At 37.7% G+C, this 23,461-nt stretch overlaps 2 protein-coding genes across 9 annotated transcripts in view; one reads left to right on the top strand and one right to left on the bottom strand.

The window, feature by feature from the left end:
• Nucleotides 1–23,461, top strand: part of HDGFL3 (HDGF like 3) — a 78,277-nt gene that overhangs the window by 39,303 nt on the left and 15,513 nt on the right. For 5 of the 6 annotated variants that reach the window (XM_082388581.1, XM_082388582.1, XM_082388583.1 and 2 more), the window contains exons 2-4: nucleotides 10,261–10,337; nucleotides 17,743–17,881; nucleotides 20,601–20,759. In XM_082388581.1, coding sequence (XP_082244707.1) covers nucleotides 10,261–10,337; nucleotides 17,743–17,881; nucleotides 20,601–20,759 — 375 coding nt within the window. The remainder of the gene's footprint in view (nucleotides 1–10,260; nucleotides 10,338–17,742; nucleotides 17,882–20,600; nucleotides 20,760–23,461) is intronic. The other variant, XM_082388586.1, reaches the window with a different exon arrangement.
• Nucleotides 1,961–23,461, bottom strand: part of TM6SF1 (transmembrane 6 superfamily member 1) — a 61,956-nt gene continuing 40,455 nt past the window's right edge. Inside the window, exons 10-12 of one of the 3 annotated variants that reach the window (XR_014243490.1) lie at nucleotides 22,710–22,910; nucleotides 12,662–14,929; nucleotides 1,961–9,470 (exon numbers count right to left, since the gene is read on the bottom strand). Coding sequence is in view for 1 of the 3 variants with exons in the window: in XM_082388550.1 (XP_082244676.1) it covers nucleotides 9,453–9,470 (18 nt within the window). In the remaining 2 variants the exon portion in view is untranslated. The remainder of the gene's footprint in view (nucleotides 9,471–12,661; nucleotides 14,930–22,709; nucleotides 22,911–23,461) is intronic. The other 2 variants (XR_014243491.1, XM_082388550.1) reach the window with 2 other exon arrangements.

The following is a 23,461-nucleotide window of genomic DNA, read 5'->3' as shown; positions in this document are numbered from 1 at the left end:
TCACAAATTAGCTTTTTCTTTTCTGGAACTTCATATAAATGGAGTCATGCAATATTCCATTTATGCAATATACCAGTATTACTCTTTTATGCAGACTTCTGTCATTTACCATAATGCTTTTGAGATTCATCCATGTTATCGTATGATCAGTACTTTGTTCTTTTTACTACAGAATAGTATTCCCTTGTGTGAATACACCACAGTTTGTTTAACCATTCTCATGTTGATGGACATCTAGACTGTTTCCAGATTTTCACAATTATGAGTAAAGCTGCCATATACATCCTTGTACAGATCTTTGTATGGACATAAGCTTTCATTTCTCTTGGGTAAATGTGTAGAGCACTGTGACAGTTTGGTATGTTAAAAGATACCCACAATAGATACCACTTCACACCTATTAGAATGGCTAAAATTAAAAAGACTGGCCACACCAAGTGTTGGTTAGGATGTAGAGCAACTGGAACTCATGTATTGTTCAAGGGGGTTTAAAATGGTATAACCAGGCTTCCCTGGTGGCACAGTGTTTAAGAATCTGCCTACCAATGCAGGGGACACGGGTTCAAGCCCTGGTCTGGGAAGATCCCACATGCTGCGGAGCAGCTAAGCCTGTGTGCCGAAACTACTGAGCCTGCGCTCTTGAGCCCACGTGCCACAACTACTGAGCCCGCGTGCCACAACTACTGGAGCCCATGTACCTAGAGCCTGTGCTCTGCAACAAGAGAAGCCACCTCAATGAGAAGCCCGCGCACCACAACGAAGAGTAGCCCCCGCTAGTCGCAACTAGAGAAAACCCGCGTGCAGCAACGAAGACCCAACACAGCCAAAAATAAATAAGTAAAATAAATTAAAAAAAAAAAAGGTATAATAACCACTTTGGAACACAGTGTGGAAACTTCTTACAAAGTTAAACATATCCCTACACTATTACTCACTAATCCTTTTCCTAGGTATTTATCCAAGAAAGATGAAAGCATATATTCCCTCCAAAAAAGGTACAAGAATAATTTTAGCAGTTTCATTCACAATAGTCAAAACTAGAAACAATAACAAATGTCCATCATCACATAAAGAGAATGGATGCAGTAGAATACTACTTGGCAATATAAAAGAATGATATTAGAATTATATTACTAGTATAATATGAATTCATCTCAAAAAGACATTGAGCAAAAGAAGCCAATGACCAAAAACTTGTTGCTTTTTTTTTTTTTTTAAAGTTCAGGAACAGGCAAAACCAATCTGTGATGATGGAAATCAGGAAGGTGGTTGCCTGTGGTGGATGAGAAATAACCGGTAGGGAGTACGAGGAAATGTTCTGAGATAACAAGTTCTGTACCTGATTAGGGGTTGGTTAAATGGGTATATGCATGTATCAAATTCTTGTTAAATATATTCAATACATTTAAGATCAGTATATTTCACTATAAATTTTACTTCAATAAAAATGCAGATAGAGGGCTTCCCTGGTGGCACAGTGGTTAAGAATCCGCCTGCCAGTGCAGGGGACACGGGTTCGAGCCCTGGTCCGGGAAGATCCCACATGCCATGGAGCAACTAAGCCTGTGCGCTCAACTACTGAGCCTGCGCTCTAGAGCCTGCGAGCTACAACTACTGAGCCCACGTGCTGCAACTACTGAAGCCTGCGTGCCTAGAACCCGTGCTCCACAACAAGAGAAGCCACTGCAATGAGAAGCCCACACACCGCGATGAAGAGTAGCGCCCACTCGCCACAACTAGAGAAAGCTCGCACAGCAACGAAGACCCAACGCAGCCAAAAATAAATAAATAAAATTTTTTAAAAATGCAGATAAACCCTAAAAACGAGTGTATTTATACCTGTTCAAGATTGAACCTGTGTGGACAATTGCTTAAGACTGAGGGAAAGTTGGGGGAATAGGCCAGATTTTTTATACATTTCAATTTAAAATGTGCCTGCTATAATTTTTTTTTTTTTAAAAAAAAAAGAGGGATCTGGTGATATAAATGAAGATCATACACCAAATCCCTCACTTTTTACTATTCAGCCTGAGTTTCTCCATTTGTCAGATTGGCTCTCCCCAGGTATACTGTGAAGGATGCGTTAATGCCCCATACATGCTCCTCCTCCAGAATCAGCAATGTAACATACGAATGAGGGACCTCAGTCAGTCATCTGGCCTATCCTCTACATAAAGCCTACAATAAGTTAAAAGCACTGTGTTCTAAGTGTATTGTGACCTCTCAAAATTATTTATAATTTTCTAAAGATGAAAATGGCGAGGTTTTTCAAAGTTTTATTGAGTGAAAAACAAAATGTCTTTCAATGTGAAATTGCTCTGTCAACTAACAAGTGATGGTTTTTATATTCTTGAAGCTAATTAGGGACTGGTTTTCAACAGATTTTTTGAACTGTTATTTTGGAAGTTATCTCCTTATGTTTGGGGTCCTTCTAACAAAGTGTTATTTTCAGATATTAAGTTGATCAGTTACCTGTTTGTTAATCCAGATATACTCAAATTTTAAAAATTCTTTCCCCTTCCTCTTGTGCACATTTCCTTTTTCCATAGTGTGCTTTCCCTTTCTTCCCCTACAGTAAATTTGTTGACTCATTTATAGACTTCTCTTTATCTAAAGCCATTTTATAATATCACAAGCTTTTTTCCCCTCTGTAATTTAACCTCACCTAATAAACTTTAATAGGTAAAATGGTCTTTTTTTCCTCCGCATTCTTAGTCAGCTAGCCCCCAAAATTCTTCTTATTGGCATATTCAAAGAGACAAGTTTGTTCTTCTTATTTCCTTTTCTTAAGCATAAAGACTCCTTTATACTATAACCTCATAATAGTTTTTCTTAGTAATCTGTGATTGAAAGTGGTCTGTGGTGTACCTTTCTCTTCTTCACAGCCAGGGTCACTGATTCTCTCCATGTAAGTATAGGCTTCTTCAGATCCTGAGTCAGTAAGGAAACCTTGGTCCTTGAGGAGTATTTATTATGCACCAATCATGTATCAGGTGCTGCTTTAGGCAGTAGAGCTATTGTGGAGAACAAAGCAAGTTTCCCTCTCACAAAGATTATATTATAATGTGAAGAAACAAACAAATACTCAAGGGCAGGGAAATTCTTACAATAAAAATAAAGCAGAATAAAAGAATAGAGAATGACAGGGTAAGAGGTGTTATTTTAAGTTGGGTTGTAGGGGAAAAGCCCTCTGATGTAGTGCTATTTGAGCAGAGATTTGAACAAAGTAAGGGAATGAATGGGCCATGAGCATTTCTGAGAGAAGAGACACTGCCAAGGGAGGGACCTTGGTATCTCTGCCTAGCCCTCTGGCCCTCAGGACTTCTCTTCGTCCACTCAACCCCACCCGCAACTACCATCTGGACTCGGTGCATGAAACCTCTAAGCTACCACACATAATAAATTTGAGCCACTGTGTGGAACCTCTTACCCCAGCATTCTGATAAGATTCCCCTGATGTTGGTGCCTATCTGTATTTTAATCACTTCCTATTCACCCAATTGGTGAGAGAGAGGATTCCCACCATATGTTTTTGGGAATGGCTCAACACACAACACTGGACAGATAAGATAGGCAACAATTTATTAGTTACATAAACTCACATCCCAGAGGAGGAGGACAGGGCGACCTGGAGGTTGCACTCAGAAACAGTGAACAACTCAGGCAATGGGAAGAAGACTTTGTAGTATCAGGAGAGTGGGGTTCACACAGGAGGATGTGATTGGCTTGTCTGAATAATTCTGAGGCTAGCAGGGAACCAAAACCGGGGATAAAGGCTAGCAGGGATTAAAAAGAAACTTTGCTTGGTCCCTTTGATGAAGAGGATTTTTTGACTAGGGGACCTTATCCACAGGAGCAGAGCAAGGAAGAGAACTTGCAGGTAGACCATTCAAGACCATCCCCATTTTACAAAATGTTGAGGCAGCACGTAATACTGCACTTTGGTCTTACACCACAATCTGAACCAAATCATTTGTTTCACAGTGAGTTCTCTGAACTCAGCAGCATCACAAGAATTATCAGACTTCATTGCTTGATTAAGATAGGAGCTTAGATATCTGAGGATAATGAATAATGACTTAGTCAAAGGAACAATATAATGTTTTAAATTAACATAGAAGGTGGTGACCCAGTTTTTTAGAAGAACTTTAACTCTTTAGCAAGGAACTTTCGTTGTTTGTTTAAAAACAAATTTATGATATGACAGAGTCAGCACAAACTCCAAGAAGTTATTCTAGTGAGATATGGCTATCTATGCAGATTATTCAGGAGGTAAAGAATAACCTTTTACCATATTTTGTTAAGAACAGATAGAATACTCCAAGACCAATTTTTTATTTTAACAGAGAAAACCAAATTCTGGTTTTATATTAATAAATATTTGACATTAATGGATTTAGAAGCTTTCCCTTTTTAATCTTATGAATAAATCCATCAAAACTGAGCCAGCTTTGGAAAAATTTTAATATTTCATTGCATATTTTAGACTATTATTTGCAGTTATTATAGTCCAAGGCAAATAAATTTCCCTTTCCACTAATGTTCTACAGCTTTCAGTATCCAGGTTTGTCCTTCATTATCCTCTTTCACATTTTGGAACAACCTAGATACTTTTACTTCAAGTACAAAAGACTAATCTTTTCCCATTAATAAACAAGAACACATGCCATTCATTACCTTTGCATACATGGTTGTATTTCTGTGTCACTATTGTTCTTAGTATAGTCTCAATCTCCATATCAATTATAACTTAACCAAGGTAACTAACTTCTGTTTCACAGAGAAACTGAGAAATTTCTGTTATATACAAGTGTTTTAACAAACCATCAAAGCTCATGGATACACATAATACACGTGTCCTTTCCACTACATAACATATAAAAATTAAAATCATATATATGTTAAAACTACACTTGCTGACCAATGTTTCAGTATTCTGTCTTACTTAGGAATTATTCAAAGATGCAAAGATGATCATTTAATTAACTCAATTTAATATTAGTCCAAGGTCTTAAAGTTAACTATTGGAAATTATGGGGTTTTTTTTTAAATTTTTATTTATTTATGGCTGTGTTGGGTCTTCTTCGTTTCTGTGCAAGGGCTTTCTCTAGTTGCGGCAAGTGGGGGCCACTCTTCATCGCGGTGCACGGGCCTCTCACTATCGCGGTCTCTCTTGTTGCGGAGCACAGGCCCCAGACGCGCAGGCTCAGCAGTTGTGGCTCACGGGCCTAGTGGCTCCGCGGCATGTGGGATCTTCCCAGACCAGGGCTCGAACCCGTGTCCCCTGCATTGACAGGCAGATTCTCAACCACTGCGCCACCAGGGAAGCCCGGAAATTATGTTTAATCTTAACATACCACAGAACATAATTACTGTTGATATAGAAAAGTTTGTCAGAATTATAATTTAAGTTTACGTTTTCCTTCATCTTAAACATTATATGGAAGTAATATTAGCTTATCAGTAGACCCTTTTTTCCTTTTTTTTTAATGTCCATTTTATTCTTTTGTTAATTATTTCCTTATTTGTTTTTATCTATATGATGATGCCTTTATTTTTTATTATTATTATTTATTTTTGGCTGCGTTGGGTCTTCGTTGCTGTGTGTGGGCTTTCTCTAGTTGCGGCGAGCAGGGGCTACTCTTCCTTGAGGTTCGCGGGCTTCTCATTGTGGTGGTTCTCTAGTTGCGGAGCTCAGGCTCTAGGCGCATGGGCTTCAGTAGTTTGTGGCGTGAGGCCTCAGTAGTTGTGGCTCGCAGGCTCTAGAGCGCAGGCTCAGTAGTTGTGGCGCACGGGCTTCATTGCTCTGCGGCATGTGGGATCTTCCCGGACCAGGGATCGAACCTGTGTCCCTGCATTGGCAGGCTGATTCTTAACCACTGCACCACCAGGGAAGTCTGCCGAGGGAGGTTAGGTAAGAACTTCAGAACTTAAGAAATTCAGATGTAAATTAGTATCTTCATGAGAAACCCCAATTTTATTTTCTTAAATTTACTTATATTACACTCTACAATGATTAAATCCAGATAAAGACAAATAGTTTTATGGTTTTTTAAAAATTTATTTATTTTTGGCTGTGTTGGGTCTTCATTTCTGTGCGAGGGCTTTCTCTAGTTGCGGCAAGCGGGGGCCACTCTTCATCACGGTGCGTAGGCCTCTCACTATCGCGGCCTCTCTTGTTGCGGAACACAAGCTCCAGACGCGCAGGCTCAGTAATTGTGGCTCACGGGCCTAGTTGCTCCGCGGCATGTGGGATCTTCCCAGACCAGGGCTCGAACCCTTGTCCCCTGCATTGGCAGGCAGACTCTCAACCACTGCGCCACCAGGGAAGCCCCCAAATAGTTATTTTTAAACCAAAATTGTAAACCAGTCTGATTTGTTCAAAGATTCACTTTGATTACTTAAATTTGGATTCTTATATAAGAATACTTATGAGCTAACAGTTCCTGTGAGAAGGGTTTTTTCCTTAAAAAGCCACCACATTTAATATAGTGTAGCACTCCTTTAATTAAAAAATAGAAAACTGGACATGTTATACATTTTTTAAAATATTAGGAAAATAAATGTGCACTGATGCAATTTTGCGGTCTCAGGGCAAAAATCCCACAGATTTAAGCAGACTTAATGTTTTTTGTTGTTGTTGTTGTTTTAACATCTTTATTGGAGTGTAATTGCTTTACAATGGTGTGTTAGTTCCTGCTTTATAACAAAGTGAATCAGCTCTCCATATACATATATCCCCATATCTCCTCCCTAAGCAGACTTAAGTTAATCAGAAGAAACAAAGGCAACTCATCCACAGAAACCACAGCAGGAGGATGGAATGTTTTATAATGTATATCAAAAACAGTTGGAGGCTTCTTAAAACACTGATTCTTGGGCCTAACCCTCATTAGGGTTCTGGACTGAGAACTACCATTTCTAATGAGTCCGCAGGTGACACTGATGGTGAAGGCCCAGGGATGAAACTCTGAGAACAAGTTTTCTAGGAAATGTGAGGCTGCCTGCCTCCAGGCCCCAAGTCCATGGGGCTTGTTAGAGTTGTAGACTCCAAGGGACAGAGCCTCAGTTCTAACTGACATTCCCTGTGTCTCTGCAGTGAACAAAGCAGACAGATAAACAATGAACAATAACAAAAAGGCCACCGTATTTGAAGTATTCTACATTCACTTTTTAATTTCTTGAGGGTTCTTACGTTCCTTTATATTAGATTTTTGTAATCTTATTAGTATCTGTAAATCAGTAAAAACAGAGCTCTTTCATTTTAAGAAATTTATATCTAATTTGTTAATACCCTTCCCAGAAATAGGAAAATGTTTCAAACTCACACAAGGAAGGGTAAAGACTCTCAAGTATGATAGGCACACAGAGAGCCTACGGCTTCAGGTCTACAACTTCAGTTACAGGTTAAAGGAAACACAAAATACATACACTCACTGATCTAGATCTCAAAGGGCTTTTCTTCTTTCCAGTAAAAGCAAGACTTATTCTTCTACAAACCAAAAGACTATTGTACCAGATTATTTGCCCTGTCATACCCAAAAGAGAATAGGTCCCCATCCTCCTATTAATGCGGAATAACACATTGGCTGTGTGCAAACCAGAATCAGAACCAAACATAGCCAAGAACCAGAAATAAAAGTGAAAATAAAAGTCAGGAAAATAGAAACAGTAGAAAAACAGAAACTCTGAAGATAAAGTTCTATTGCCACTTGGTATTCACTCTAGAAGCCAAAACAAACAAACAAAACCCAGTGCCTAGGAGGTGCACTCTTTAATTGGTTCAAGAAGGTATACCCACTTGAACAATTTGGTATAATTCCAAAACTGTCAGTGTAATTTTCAAAACAAGACTCAGTAAAATATAGTTAGTGCATGTCAACATTTAACACCTTTATGAGGGAACCAGCGTGATGGTAAGGCCACTATTTTGGCATTATTTATTACAGGGGCATGAACTCATATTCAGAGGGGCCAGGCAAGCAATGTAAGTAAGGGAAGCAGGCATTTACAACATTACCTAGAGAGTGGTGGGGAATGTAGCAAACTTGAGAGAACATACCTTGTCTGAAGGCAGCTGTTGATCATCTTCAGCTAATTGTTGCCTCCTGGGAATGCAAGCTTAGTGTTGCTTATCCCTATCTTCGATATTTTTTCACAGAGGCTATTCTGGATTTTAAGATGAATCTTCCAATTTTAAAGTGTTGATACCTAATTCAGTTTTTTAAAAACACTGTGTGAGCCAAACAAAACATTTCTTCAGGCCAGACATGGCCTAAGGGCTGTCAGTTTGCAACTTCTACAGTAGATGTTAGTTATATAACACAGCAAAGGAAAAGTTTAACCAAAAGTTGTGTTTTATTTGAAAGAAAAGTTTTAAAAGTTTTTTAAAAAAGATTCACTTTCAGTTTTCTCACAAGAGTGAAAAAAAACATGATGTGATAGTGTTTTGTCAGCTAGCAATTCAGTGCCTCCCACATACATAAACATATACATTTCCATATTAAGTTCTATTTTTTGTCCATTTAAAATATAGTTATTCATTTTCTGGAGATCTGTATCATAGTGTGAATATTCTTAACATTACTGAACTGTAAATTTAAAAATGGGTAAGATAGAAAATTTTATGTTATGTATTTTTTACCACAACAATATATGTATGAGAGAGAGAGAGAGTGTGTGTGTGTGTGTGTGTGTGTGTGTGTATATATATAATTGAATATATATTGAATTTTATTCAAAATGAAATTACTCATTTTAAGTTGTCTTTGTAGGGTAGTGTATTGAATGTAAAACATACAGGGTTTACCCAGAAGTTGTACAGTCAGTAACGGGAAAGCCCAGAGGCAAGGAGATACTTTGACAGGCTGCTGTGGCCTTGTCAAAAGATTATGAGAACTTTTTTAGGGAACTAAATTTAGTAATGGGAATGGTGTTCAATTTGGAGACATTTCAGGAGCCAAATTGGGGAATTTGGTGAAAAACTGAATAATAATAAAAACATTAAGGTTTCTTTCTTGGTACTGAGTGTACCAATACTTAAGATAGGAAACAAAAACAGATTCAGAGAAAATTAGTTCAGTTTTAGGCAAGGCATGGAATTTCAGGACTTGAAGGAAACCTAGAGGTTACCTAGTGCAACCATCTCATTTTACAGATGTGAAAGTCATTAAGTGATATCTTCGATATCACAATTGAAGTCAGAAGCAGGACTAAAGTTTCTAGACTGAAAGGCCATCTTTTCTCAGTACACCAGAGCATCTGTTCTGTGACACATGGTTCATTCAGTTCAGAGATGAATGTTGTGATGCTGTAGTAATCCTCAGGCTGTCGCCATATGTTAGTTAAGAAGGCCTGCAGATATCTTCAGGACACAGGATACCAGACCCTTTTTCTTGCTCTATAAACTCCAAGTATGCCTCTTCTGAAGAACTCCAGGCCTTTTCTTCATTTTAAGCTGTTTGTAGGACCTGTAAATGGAAATGGTTTGTAGATGTTTGTAATTTCATGCCTGGAGTTCAGCGGAAAGATTGGGACTACAGATGGAGATTTAGGAGTCAAGGATCATTTCTTGAAACATTCTAGGGAATAATGTATATATAACTATGTTGCATTCTAAGGAATTTAGATTTTATCCTATGAGAAGTTCTCAACCTCAGCTGTACATAAAAATTGCTGGGTCTGGGGAAGGATTGATGATCTTTATTTTTTAAAAGCCCCAGAGGTTTCAGATGCACAGCTATGAGAAGCTGTTGAAGGATTTGGCACAATCAAATATGCATTTAAAAAGGTAATGTGAGCTTCAGTGGATGGGGAGAGACTTGCACTAGTCCGAGCAAGAGATGATATCTTTCAATGACTACATAGTATTTTGAGTTAATTTTCCATAATTCTCCTATCTTGTAGGGTGGGGTGTAAAAATTTGTTACTATCCCCCAAAAGTGCATCTTCTGTTTCTTTTTTGTTATTCTTTTGAATTATTTCACTAGGACAGATTCCCAAGAGTAATTCTATTGAGTTGAAGGAAATGAGTAGTTTTGGCTCCTGATTATGTATTACCATAATAGTTATAATCAATTTACAGTGTTACTCTCCATATGGTGTGCCAAATACGACCTTTAGAATCATTTTATAAGGTTCAAGAAAAGAAAAACTGTTGGGATTTTTATTAGAGTGATTTTATTTTGAAATTAGCAATAAATTATCGGAACAATGTTTATATCATGTTTATGCTATTTTACATGATTTTATCTTTAATAGATTGATGAACTCCCAGAGGGAGCTGTGAAGCCTCCAGCAAATAAGTATCCTATCTTCTTTTTTGGCACCCATGAAACGTAAGTCAACAAAACAACTTAAATTTTCAACAGTTCTAATTTGATTCTGCTAGACTACATTATTTTATATGTTGTTAAAATCACTTTATATTATTTTATATGTTGTTAAAATCATTATAATCAATTATATAAAATTGCAAAGATAATATGTTTTTTTCTTAATGTAAAGATTTTTCATTTATTTTGCTTTTGAATATCATTTCTGTTTCTGCTTAAATGTTGGGCATGACCCAGAAGTTTCCTTTAGGACACTTTTAAGACCTAGAGAGATGTCTTCCATTCATATTTCACAGAACAAAGTTATGTTCTCTCAGGCTCCTTCAATTTGTCAGACCTTGAAGGAAACATACTACCTTTCTAAGTTTTTGTAATTGTGTTGGTCAGAGTACAGATTTTAAGCTATTGAATAAAGGAAACTGAAAATACAGTGTCTCAAATAATATAGAAATTTACTTCTTTTTTGGGAAACAGTCCAGGGATGGGGGATCTATCTATCTATCTAGATAGATAGATAGATCTGTCTATCAAGGTAGGTAGATCAAGGAGGATGTTCAGCTCTGCTCTAGGGACCCAGGTTTCTTCTGTTGTGTTGGCCTGCCATTCCCTAGGGCATTGCCCTTGTCTGCTTATTTAAAAAAAAAAAAAAAAAAAAGCAGAAACTGGCTCAGCAGTACCTGTGCATCTTCAAGGTAGAGGGAAGGGGGAGAGGGAAGAGGTAAGGAAATGACACAGCAGTTGAATATGTGGCTTACAGTTGCATTTATTCCAGTGGCAAGAACGTGGCCATATGGTCACATCTAGCTGTAAGGAAGCTGGAAGCATAGTCTCTAGCTAGGCAGCTTTGTTGGGGAAGCAAATTGGGAGGAGTATCCATTAAAAGAAAGACAATGATAATGGATGCTAGGGAACCATAGGCAGTCTTGACACACAGAACCTGACACACTGAGAATGTATATGGTTATTTACAACAAGGACACAAATGGAATAGGAACTGCAAATGGGGGGGAAAGCTAAAAACTAAGATGAAATCTTATATTCAGGGCCACCCCCTATGTTCATGTGAATGTTAGTAGAGCCAGGCATGAACTTTTTCTTTTCTTGCTGTCTCTACCACTCTGACATCTTCCTCGTTCTCGTATTGAAAGAGAGCTAGCTGGGAGAGGGCCCTTTAAGGCATATTTCTTTCTTGTCTTCATGTGAGAAATTTATGTTTTTTTCAAGAGGTTTTATTTTCTTTGTTTTATTTTTATCTAATAGACACTTGTGGGCTATGCAACTTAACATGTTTTTCTCCTTGAAGAGGTTGCTCGAAGCTTAGAAATAAATGTTTTACCTATAGTAATAAGTGCGTAGGGCTTTGTGATACCTATTTTTGTATTTCCCTTATTCCTCCTTCCCTTTTATGTCTATACCATTATTTTGCTTTTTCTTTAGGACCTAATTCCAAGTGATCTGATTGTATATCTAGAACAAGGCAGGATTTGATAAACAAGATTATCACATTTCCATTGCATACACCAAAATCAACCATTTACTAATATTATGTGGTAACTTTCATTCACTTAGTAAACATTTTCTAGATATTCTTTAAGGCACTGAAAATAAAAGTTGCCCTTAAAGAATTTGCCACCTGGTATATTGCTAGTAAAAGTAACAGAATCATTCCAGTAAACAGTGTGAAGGATTTTATGGAGTTATTTCTTATAGCATCCTTAATGTAAGTCAGTGGCATAATTCCAAGTCTCAATTCAGTAAAAGCAGTTCTACCAAGGAGCAGTGTGATACAGTCCGTATGTGAGTTTTTTGCTGGTTTGATCATCCAGAGGTAGATTTTAAAACATCTGGAGGAGAATGAACTTTAGAAAACCTGTTATAACATTGTTTCAGCTGATCATTTACTAAGTATTGGGTGTCCTTAAACCTGAGATTATATGCCCTGGCAAGTACCTAACATTCAGTCTCTCTGTGAAAGCAGAGATTGTGTGGATGTTGCTAAGCCCTATATACACAGTGCTTTACACAGTGCCTGGCCCATGGTAGGTGTTTTTTTGTTGTTTTTGAATTTTATTTTATTTATTTTTTTATACAGCAGGTTCTTATTAGTCATCAATTTTATACACATCAGTGTATAGATGTCAATCCCAATTGCCCAATTCATACCCCCCCCCCCACCCCCTGCCACTTTCCCCCCTTGGTGTCCATACGTTTGTTCTCTACATCTGTGTCTCAATTTCTGCCCTGCAAACAGATTCATGTGTACCATTTTTCTAGGTTCCACATATATGCATTAATATACGATATTTGTTTTTCTCTTTCTGACTTACTTCACTCTGCATGACAGTCTCTAGATCCATCCACGTCTCAACAAATGACCCAATTTCGTTCCTTTTTATGGCTGAGTAATATTCCATTGTATATATGTACCACATCTTCTTGATCCATTCGTCTGTTGATGGGCATTTAGGTTGCTTCCATGACCTGGCTATTGTAAATAGTGCTGCAGTGAACATTGGGGTGCATGTGTCTTTTTGAATTATGGTTTTCTCTGGGTATATGCCCAGTAGTGGGTTTGCTGGATCATAAGGTAATTCTATTTTTAGTTTTTTAAGGAACCTCCATACTGTTATCCTTAGTGGCTCTATCAATTTACATTCCCACCAACAGTGCAAGAGGGTTCCCTTTTCTCCACATCCTCTCCAGCATTTGTTGTCTGTAGACTTTCCGATGATGCCCATTCTGACTGGTGTGAGGTGATACCTCATTGTAGTTTTGATTTGCATTTCTCTAATAATTAGTGATGTTGAGCAGCTTTTCATGTGCTTCTTGGCCATCTGTATGTCTTCTTTGGAGAAATGTCTATTTAGGTCTTCTGCCCATTTTTGGATTGGGTTTGTTTTTTTAGTATTGAGTTGCATGAGCTGTTTATATATTTTGGAGATTAATCCCTTGTCCATTGATTTGTTTGCAAATATTTTCTCCCATTCTGAGGGTTGTCTTTTCATCTTGTTTATGATTTCCTTTGCTTTGCAAAAGCTTTGAAGTTTCATTAGGTCCCATTTGTTTATTTTTGTTTTTATTTCCATTACTCTAGGAGGTGGATCAAAAAAGATCTTACTGTGATTTATGTCAAAGAGTGTTCTTCCTATGTTTTCCTCTAAGAGTTTTACAGTGTCCGGTCTTACATTTAGGTCTCTAATCCATTTTGAGTGTATTTTTGTGTATGGTGTTAGGGAGTGTTCTAATTTCATTCTTTTACATGTAGCTGTCCAGTTTTCCCAGCACCACTTACTGAAGAGACTGTCTTTTCTCCATTGCATATCCTTGCCTCCTTTGTCATAGATTAGTTGACCATAGGTGTGTGGGTTTATCTCTGGGCTTTCTATCTTGTTCCATTGATCTGTGTTTCTGTTTTTGTGCCAGTACCATATTGCCTTGATTACTGTAGCTTTGTAATATAGTCTGAAGTCAGGGAGTCTGATACCTCCAGCTCCGTTTTTTTCCCTCAGGACTGCTTTGGCTATTCGGGGTCTTTTGTGTCTCCATACAAATTTTAAGATTTTTTGTCCTAGTTCCGTAAAAAATGCCATTGGTAACTTCATAGGGGTTGCATTGAATCTGTAGATTGCTTTGGGTAGTATAGTCATTTTCACAATATTGATTCCTCCAATCTAAGAACATGGTATATCTCTCCATTTGTTGGTATCATCTTTAATTTCTTTCATCAGTGTCTTATCTTATAGTGTTCTGCATATAGGTCTTTTGTCTCCCTAGGTAGGTTTATTCCTAGGTATTTTATTCTTTTTGTTGCAATGGTAAATGGGAGTGTTTCCTTAATTTCTCTTTCAGATTTTTCATCATTAGTGTATAGGAATGCAAGAGATTTCTGTGCATTAATTTTGTATCCTGCAACTTTACCCAATTCATTGATTAACTCTAGTAGTATTCTGGTGGCATCTTTAGGACTCTCTATGTATAGTATCATGTCATCTGCAAACAGTGACAATTTCACTTCTTCTTTTCCAATTTGTATTCCTTTTATTTCTTTTTCTTCTCTGATTGCCGTGGCTAGGACTTCTAAAACTAGGTTGAATAATAGTGGCAAGAGTGGACATCCTTGTCTCGTTCCTGATCTTAAAGGAAATGCTTTCAGTTTTTCACCATTGAGAATGATGTTTGCTCTGGGTTTGTCATATATGGCCTTTATTATGTTGAGGCATGTTCCCTGTGTGCCCACTTTCTGGAGAGTTTTTATCATAAGTGGGTGATGAATTTTGTCAAAAGCTTTTTCTGCATCTGTTGAGATGATCATATGGTTTTTCTTCTTCAATTTGTTAATATGGTGTATCACATTGATTGATTTGGGTATACTGAAGAATCCTTGCATCCCAGGGATAAATCCCACTTGATCATGGTGTATGATCCTTTTAATGTGTTGTTGCATTCTGTTTGCTAGTATTTTGTTGAGGATTTTTGCATCTATATTCATCAGTGATACTGGTCTGTAATTTTCTTTTTTTGTAGTATCTTTGTCTGGTTTTGGTATCAGGGTGATGGTGGCCTCGTAGAATGACTTCGGGAGTGTCTAAAACTAGCTGTTGAATGAATTAAAGTTGATTAAATGAAATAAATGAAAGGGGGGGAAAGTATGTGGAAGGTGAGGAACTTAACAAGAAAACTGTGTCAGCAGGAGCACCCCAAGGCAGGACCAGAATTTTCCTCAGAACATGGCTTTGAATCTGTTGCTTACACAGATAGGTGATTGGAGCCCCAGTTTCTTTGAATCTGTTGCTCAGACAGGTAGGTGATTGGAGCCCCAATTTCTTCTGCTCCATATAACTTTACCCCAGTAGTTTTAGTCTGGACAATTTTCAAGGCAGCCTTTGTCAGGAAAAAAAATAACATCCTTAGAGCATGTAACTTTGAACAATTCTATTTTCTGGCCTACCCTTTAAAATTTATAAAACGTACAGCAAAGTTAACCAGTTGAGAGGGGATTTGATTTGTGGAATTATCTATAATCCAGGAAAAACCAAGATTGTCTATGAAAAACAAGAACTTGTTTTAGAATAGCTCATTCAGTGTTCCTTTTTCTGGCAACAGCTAACATGGCCAGTTGAATCATTAACCTTGACTCCTGTGGCATAATTAAAGTACAGACAAGCTCTGGTTAGCATCTGTAGCTGACGTGAACCTCAGGCAGCTTAGCCCACAATTAATTCCTATACATAGAGTCAAGGACTGGAGAAAGGTCAAAAGCCACAGTCTAATAATTCATGTCAGATTGCTCTAAAAGTGAAATCACCGTACCCAAAGTCACATTTCCTTCTCATGCTCAGTTTGTCAGGCATTTGGTTAGAATGTCCAGTATCCTGATAAACTATCTCTGGATTCAGTGAAATGCAGTCATGCTGAACGATTAAAGGTGAACAGTCAAGGAAAGTTTGGTGATTGGGGTCAGAAAGCTTCCTCAGGTGATTTTATCAACTTGAATTCTTGACCAGCTGGGCAGTGTAAGGAAGGGATCAGTACTAAGATCCAGTCAGAAAATGGAATTTATAAAAATCAGCAGTAAACTGTTAACCTATGGTCTCAAAGCTTTCAACATCGTCTCTGCTGATAAGTTCCAAATATATATCTCCAGCACAGACCTTTCCCCTGAATTACAGAATCACCTGCCCAGTTGCCTACTTGACATCTTCACTGGGATATCTAACCAAGTTTTCAAATTCAATATCCAAAACTAAGCTTTTCACCTTCAAATCTTGTTCTCTCAAAAATCTTTCCACTTCAGTAAATATCAACTGCATTCTTCTAATTGCTCAATCTAAAACCTTGGAGATATCCTCAGTTCCACCCTCTCTCTGACGTGCCATATCTAGCCCATTAACAAATACCTTGGCTCTTTTCTTGAGAGTGAGTTCAGAATCCAGCCACCTCTCACCAACTGCACTGCTTACAACTGATCCAAGTCACCACTGTTACTTCAGTAGCCTAATTAGTCTCTCTGCTTCTACCCTAGTACCCAGCTCTTCAGTGTGTTTTCAACACAGCAGCCAAAGTGACGCTGTTAAAACACAAATTGTCACTTCTCAAAACCTTTGATGGCTTCCCATGTGACTCAAAGCCTTTGTAGTGGCCTCCAAGGCCTGACATAATCTGTGCTCCCACCCTGTTACCTCTCTGACCTCATCTCACACAGCTCTCTCTTCACTCATTTCAGTCTAGCCACACTGGCCTCTTAATTTTTCAGACACACTAGGCATTGTCCCACCTCAGGGTCTCTTGTACTTGCTCTTCCTTCAGTCTGCTCTACTCTTCCCCAGATAACTGCATGGGTTCTTCCTTCACCCCCTTCAGTTCTTAGATGTTCCCTTTTCAGTGAGGCCTTCCTTCTTGATCTGTATTTCTAAAACTGTAAAATCCACCCCAGTCCTTAACCATCCCCCTCCTCTGCTTCATCTATATATTTATTGATTTATTTTCAGCACACAGTACTATGTATTTTATTTATTTATCTTCTTTATTGTCTAGACCCCTACCCTTGCTACTAGAGTGTATGCTCCATGAAGGCAGAGACATTCACCTCTTTGTTCCCTGAAGAATCCCCAGCACCTCTGGAATAGTGCCTGACACATTAGAGATGTTCGATAAAATTTGTTGAATAAATGAATCTTAGTTTGAAATGAGTCTCAGCCAGCATGTGGGCCTCCACCATCTCATTCACCAGGTTAATATCATAGATAATAATGCTGAAGACTCTAGTTAAAATGCTCAGATCTATTAGCCAGCCCCAGGATTTATTCTAACTCATTTTCTTTTCATAATTATGACTAATTTAGGATAAGGTTTAAATTGGATAAGATTCTATCTACTTTGCCACTTCTAATTTTTTTCTTGTGTAGTGCCTCGTTAAACACTAATGCTTTTTTAATTTATAGAAATAATAGTGAATAAATACACTAATGTGGCATATAGAGTTAAAATCATTTTTTAATCCAGTGTTTATGTTTTTACTGTCTTACAAAACCCTTACCTATGAAAGATTAGCATAGGTAAGTCTTAGTTTAAGATGATGATTTAAGTGGTAGACATTAAGTAGACATTTTTAAAACTACTTTTAAAGTAGTTTAACTAAAAATCAATTTCAAAACAAAAAAGAAATTAGTAATTTAAAAGTAAAATCAAAGTAGCACCATCCAGGGTTGCTGGCTTGCATACCTAGCTGTCTATTTTTTCTACCTTGAAATCTATTTGCAAAACATCTTGTGATATGTGTCTAACTGAGAGGGTTTATATATACTTTTAATGTATTTACTAAAATATGCTCTGACACTTGAGTTGATATTAAAAATATCTTACATTTGAAGGTCAAAATATCAAATCTCTTTCTAATATATCTCTGCAGTGCATTTCTAGGTCCCAAAGACCTTTTCCCTTATAAGGAATACAAAGACAAGTTTGGAAAGTCAAACAAACGGAAAGGATTTAATGAAGGATTGTGGGAAATAGAAAATAACCCAGGAGTAAAGTTTACTGGATACCAGGTGATGGTTTACTTCATTATCACTTGCTACATCTCATTTTTTATTTTAATTCTTTTTTGGATCTTTCTTATATGTCCTTTGTACTAATGATTACCCACCACCCATTTGAAGTCAGAATTGTTTCTGGCTCCAGTAGCACTTTGGATTAAATGTACAGGCATACCTTGCTCTGTTGCAGTTCACAGATACTGCATTTTTTACAAATCAAAGGTTTGTGGCAACCCTGCATTGAGCAAGCCTGTTGGCCCCATTTTTCCAACAGCTTTTGCTCACCTCATGTCTTGGCATCACATTTTGGTAATTCTCTCAATATTTCAAACTTTTTCATTATTCTTATATTTGTTATAGTGACTTGTGATCAGTGCTCTTTGATGTTACTATTATAATTGTTTTGGGGCACCACAAACTACATCCATATAAGACAGTGAACTTAATTGATAATGTTGTGTGTGTTCTGACTGTGCCACTGATCAGCCGTTCCCCTTTCTCCCTCTCCTTGAGCCTCCCTATCCCCTGAGACACAACAGTATTGAAGCTGGGCCAGTTAATAACCCTGCAATGGCATCTTAAGTATTCAGGTGAAAGGAAAAATCACACATCTCTTATTTTAAATCAAAAGCTTAGAAATGATTAAGCTTAGTGAGGAAGGCATGTTGAAAACTGGAATAGGCCGAAAGCTAGGCCTCTTGGAGCCAAGCAGTTAGCCAAGTTGTGAATGCAAGGGAAAAGTTCTTGAAAGAATTTAAAAGTACTACTCTGGTGAACACATGAATAATAAGAAAGCAAAACAGCCTTATTGCTGCTGTGGAGAAGGTTTGAGTAGTCTGGATAGAAGATCAAACCGGCCACAACATTCCCTTAAGCTAAAGCCTAATCTAGAGAAGGCCTTAACTCTCTTCGATTCTCTGAACACTAAGAGAGGTGAGGAAGTGCAGAAGAAAAGTTTGAAGCTAGCCGAGGTTGATGCCAGAGGTTTAAGGAAAGAAGCCATTTCTATAACATAAAAGTGCAAGGTGAAGCAGCAAGTGCTGATGTAGAAGCTGCAGCAAGTTATCCAGAAGATCTAGCTAAGATAATTAATGAAGGTGGCTACATTAAACAACAGATTTTCAATGTAGATGAAACGGCCTTCTATTGGAAGATGCCATCTAGGACTTTCATAGCTAGAGAGGAGAAGTCTGTGCCTGACTTTAAAGCCTCAGAGGACAAGCTGACTCTTGTTAGGAGCTAATGCAACTGGTGACTTTCAGTTGAAGCCAGTGCTCATTGAAATTCTAGAAATCCTAGGGCCCTTAAGAATTATGCTGAATCTCCTCTGCCTGTGTTTTATAAATGGAACACCAAAGCCTGGATGACAGCACAGTCTATTGACAACATGGTATACTAAATATTTTAAGCCCACCGTTGAGACCTACTGCTCAGAAAAAAAGATTCCTTTGAAAATCTTGATATTACTGCTCGTTGACAATGCACCTGGTCACCCAGAAGCTCTAATGGAGATGTACAATGAGATCAGTGTTGTTTTCATGCCTCCTAACACAACATCCATTCTGCAGCCATGGATCAAAGAGTAATTTAGATTTCAAGTTTATTATTTAAGAAATACATTTTGTAAGGCTATAGCTGCCGTAGATGATGATTCCTCTGATGGATCTGGGCAAAAGTCAGTTGAAAACCTTCTGGAAAGTATTCACCATTCTAGATGCCATTAAGAACATTCATGATTCATAGGAAGAGGTCAGAATATCAACATTAACAGGAGTTTGGAAGAAGTGGATTCCAAACCTCATGGATGACTTGGAGGGTTTCAAGACTTCAGTGGAGGAAGGAACTGCAGATGTGGTGGAAATGGCAAGAGAATTAGAATTAGAAGCAGAGCCTGGAGATGTAACTAAATTGTTGCAAACTCCTGCTAAAACTTGAATGGATAAGGAATTGCTTCTTATGGATGAGCAGAGTGTAGTTTCTTGAGATGAAAGCTACTCCTGGTGAAGATGCTGTGAAGATTGTTGACATGACCACAAAGGATTCAGAATATTATATAAACTTCGTTGATAAAGTGGTGACAGGGTTTAAGAGGACTGACTCCAATTTTGAAAGAAATTCTATGGTGGGTAAAATGCTATCCAGCTGCATTGCCTGCTACAGAGAAATCATTTGTCAATTGATACTGCAAACTTCACTGTTGTCTTATTTTAAGAAGTTGCCACAGCCTCCCAGCCTTCAGCAGCCACCACCCTGACCAGTCAGCAACCATCAGCATGGCTGACCGTCCACCAGCAAAAATGATGAGGACTCGCTGAAGGCTCAGATGATGGTTAGCATTTTTTAGCAATAAAATATTTTTAAATTAAGGTATACACATTGTTTTTATAGACATAATGCTACTGCAAACTTAATAGACTACAGTTTAGTATAAACAACTTTTATATGCACTGGGGAACCAAAAAATTCATGTGACTTGCTTTATCGTGATATTTGCTTTATTGCGGTGGTCTGGAACTGAACCTGCAGTATCTCCGAGGTATGCCTGTAATTCTTTCACCTTAAGAGGGTTCATGTCAATTGGTCACTGGCAAATTGAAGTTGACAGCCGTTTATTTTGAAAATCTTGAGTAAGCTGAACTTCTTCTAATTAGAATAGAATGATTCTTTTCATAGTCTGTAGTCTTTGCTATTTTTCAAAAATGTAATTAGCTAATATTTTATTATCTCTTAGGCAATTCAGCAACAGAGCTCTTCAGAAACCGAGGGAGAAGGCGGGAATACTGCAGATGCAAGCAGTGAGGAAGAAGGTGATAGAGTAGAAGAAGATGGAAAAGGCAAAAGAAAGAATGAAAAAGCAGGCTCAAAACGGAAAAAGTCTTACACTTCAAAGGTTACTGAGAAACCTTTTCCATTGTTGTTAATGCTGTATGCATATTCATTAAAGGTTTTTAGATTACTTTTAATTCATTCACTGGGCACATAGAAATATATTAGCTCTGTGGAGCCTCTGCCTTTAGAGACAGTAATATATCTGAGGGGAATAAGACCAGGTGATCTTAGATGTGAGGGTAACTGGTATTGACTCATAAGGGCTATAGACCCTGAAAATAGCACCTTCTCCGTTGGAGGAGGACTGTTCTTTAATCAAGGATGTAAGAATAGGTATTCCTCTTACAACAACCCCCAGGTGAGCCCTGAAGAATTTAGGAATATAAGAGACTCAGTACAATTTAGGACTATGTCTAGTATTATAGATGTAAATATAAAGATAGACTCTTTCTTGTCTCTCTGCTTTAAAGAATGTGCTTTGGCTCTTTATTTGTTCAGCTCTCATATTTCCAGGTCACCTATTCTATGTCAGACACTTGTACTAGGTAGATAGTGGTGAGTAAATCCAACGCCATTCCTACCCTCATGTAACTTACAATACAGTGGATTGGGGGGGTGGAAACACAGAGTTAAAAAACAAATAATAAATAACTGTAAATTCTGAAAGGGCTATGAAGGAAATGAATGGGAGCAGGGAACAACAGAATAAGTGTATCTATTTAGATAGAGTGGGCGGCCCTTTCCAAAAAGATGAAATTTATGCTGAGACCTGAAAGAAGAGCATGGGACGAAGAGCACATGTGGCAGAGCAGCAAAGCTCTGAGGGAAGGAAGAGTTTGACATGCCCTGGATTGAAAGAAGGCAGAGACAGGCAAGGGCTAAATAATGGAGACTGGCATGCCATGTTAAGGAGTTTGAATTTTATTCCAGATGTAACAATAATTTATTGGAGGCATGACATGATCCTTGATTTACAAATTGAAGGTTTAGGTTTTTCATACAGTAATTTAGAAATACAATTGAAAAAACTATGATATTGTGGAAATTGTTCACCTTTTAGAAACTTAAAGCAAGGTAGATGGATCTTTGAAGATAAAGATGGGTACAAGTTTTGCTGCAATTGGTCTGTCACACAGTTGAATACTTGGACAAATTACTTCCATTTAGACTCTGGTATTTAGTGGCTGGATATACTTAGGAAATTCCTTAAAACAAGTATCAAGGGTTTCTTAGACTATCAACATTTTATTTTACAGTCTATAAAATCCACCCAACTGGCATACGGGTAAAATTGTATGAATGCATGTTACTTCCTGTACACCTAATGAAAAACATGGTATCTGCCTTAAATGGGGGTAAAGTTTGCAAATGGCAACAAAATAATTAGAATTTTCCCTAACAGACTGTGTGTTGCATAGGGGTTATTTTTTAAGCTGAATTTCTTTTAACGTTTTGGACTTCATTTAAACACCCAATTGAATTGAATTTAGTTTATGATTGCCTGCTGAGCTTCTATGTAATGTGTTGCACCACCCTAAATTATCTAAGCTCTCTAAGGTACCTGAGGTATTTAATAGTGTGGATATGTGGCTTTTAAATGTCATTATTTCATCACTCTTGTGAAAGCCAGAAGTAATAGGGCTCATACCCGGGGTGGATTTATAATTTAAAGTAGTGAAGAGGTAAAGACATACTTTACTTACTAAGGCTTATCGATTTTAAATTAAAGAATCATTTCCTTTGCTTTCCTTCAAGATCACAACTTTCATGATCACTTAAGAACCATGATTTTTGATTTTCAATATCAACTGAGTAACCTAGCACAATAGTTCTCAAACTTTTGCATGCATCAGAATCACCTGGAGGGCTTGTTAAAACACTTATTGCTGAGTGTCGGCACCCCCCACCATTTTCTATTTTAGTAGGTCTAGGGCGGGGTCCAGGGTGGGGAATTAAATATCCAGTGAGCTGATGTTGCTGATCTGGGAACCACATTTAGAGAACCACTTACCTCATATAACCTCACTGCTCTCTTTGGCTCCCCAAATGCTTCCTTTTTGTTGAATATGGTGATTTTTTTTACATCTGTTTCTTAAAGTTGAATAATCTTCCTTTACCACTAAACTTTTGGTTCACAGACTTTTTTGACTGCATCCAAGTTAGGTTGAGGGAGAAGTCCCACTTTCCCTCTACCTCACCTAATTCTGTTTTTCTGTGGAAAAAAAAGTTCATAATGAAGAGCCATAGTATAAGCACATTTGAGGGAGGTTATGTATATATCATTTTAGCAGTAAGTGTATGTGTGATTCATATTTGAGCCATAACAGATACTAGAAAATTATAAGCAAAAAATATTTTGCATGCAAGTTATTTACTATATAAAGTAGGGCTAATCAGAGAGCCTCACAACAAACTAAACTGATGATGATAGTAAACCGTTAGTATCTTAGTTAAAAACCAAAGATAGCAACAGTTGGACACACAACCAATTCAAAACCATATTGATGAAACTGATGAAGGGTCCTTCCCCAAAATTACAGGAATTGCGACGATCTGCATAAGCACAGTAAGAGCTTTCTAAGGTTACCAAATATAGCTTGGCAGCCAGATTTCTTAGTAGAATACCGAATGTGACTCATTAGCAAAACATAGTAATGCCCTAATTCTAGTCTATGTATATCAAATTATAAAGCTTAAAAACTCACTTGTAGGATTACTCGTAAGTATCCTTTGTAAGCGCTATAAATTTTAGGGAGTTCTGCC

The sequence above is a fragment of the Balaenoptera borealis genome (assembly GCF_965194805.1).
Source record: "Balaenoptera borealis genome assembly, chromosome: 3".
Taxonomy (NCBI): Eukaryota; Metazoa; Chordata; class Mammalia; order Artiodactyla; family Balaenopteridae; genus Balaenoptera; species Balaenoptera borealis.
This window is presented reverse-complemented; position numbering and strand designations above follow the sequence as displayed.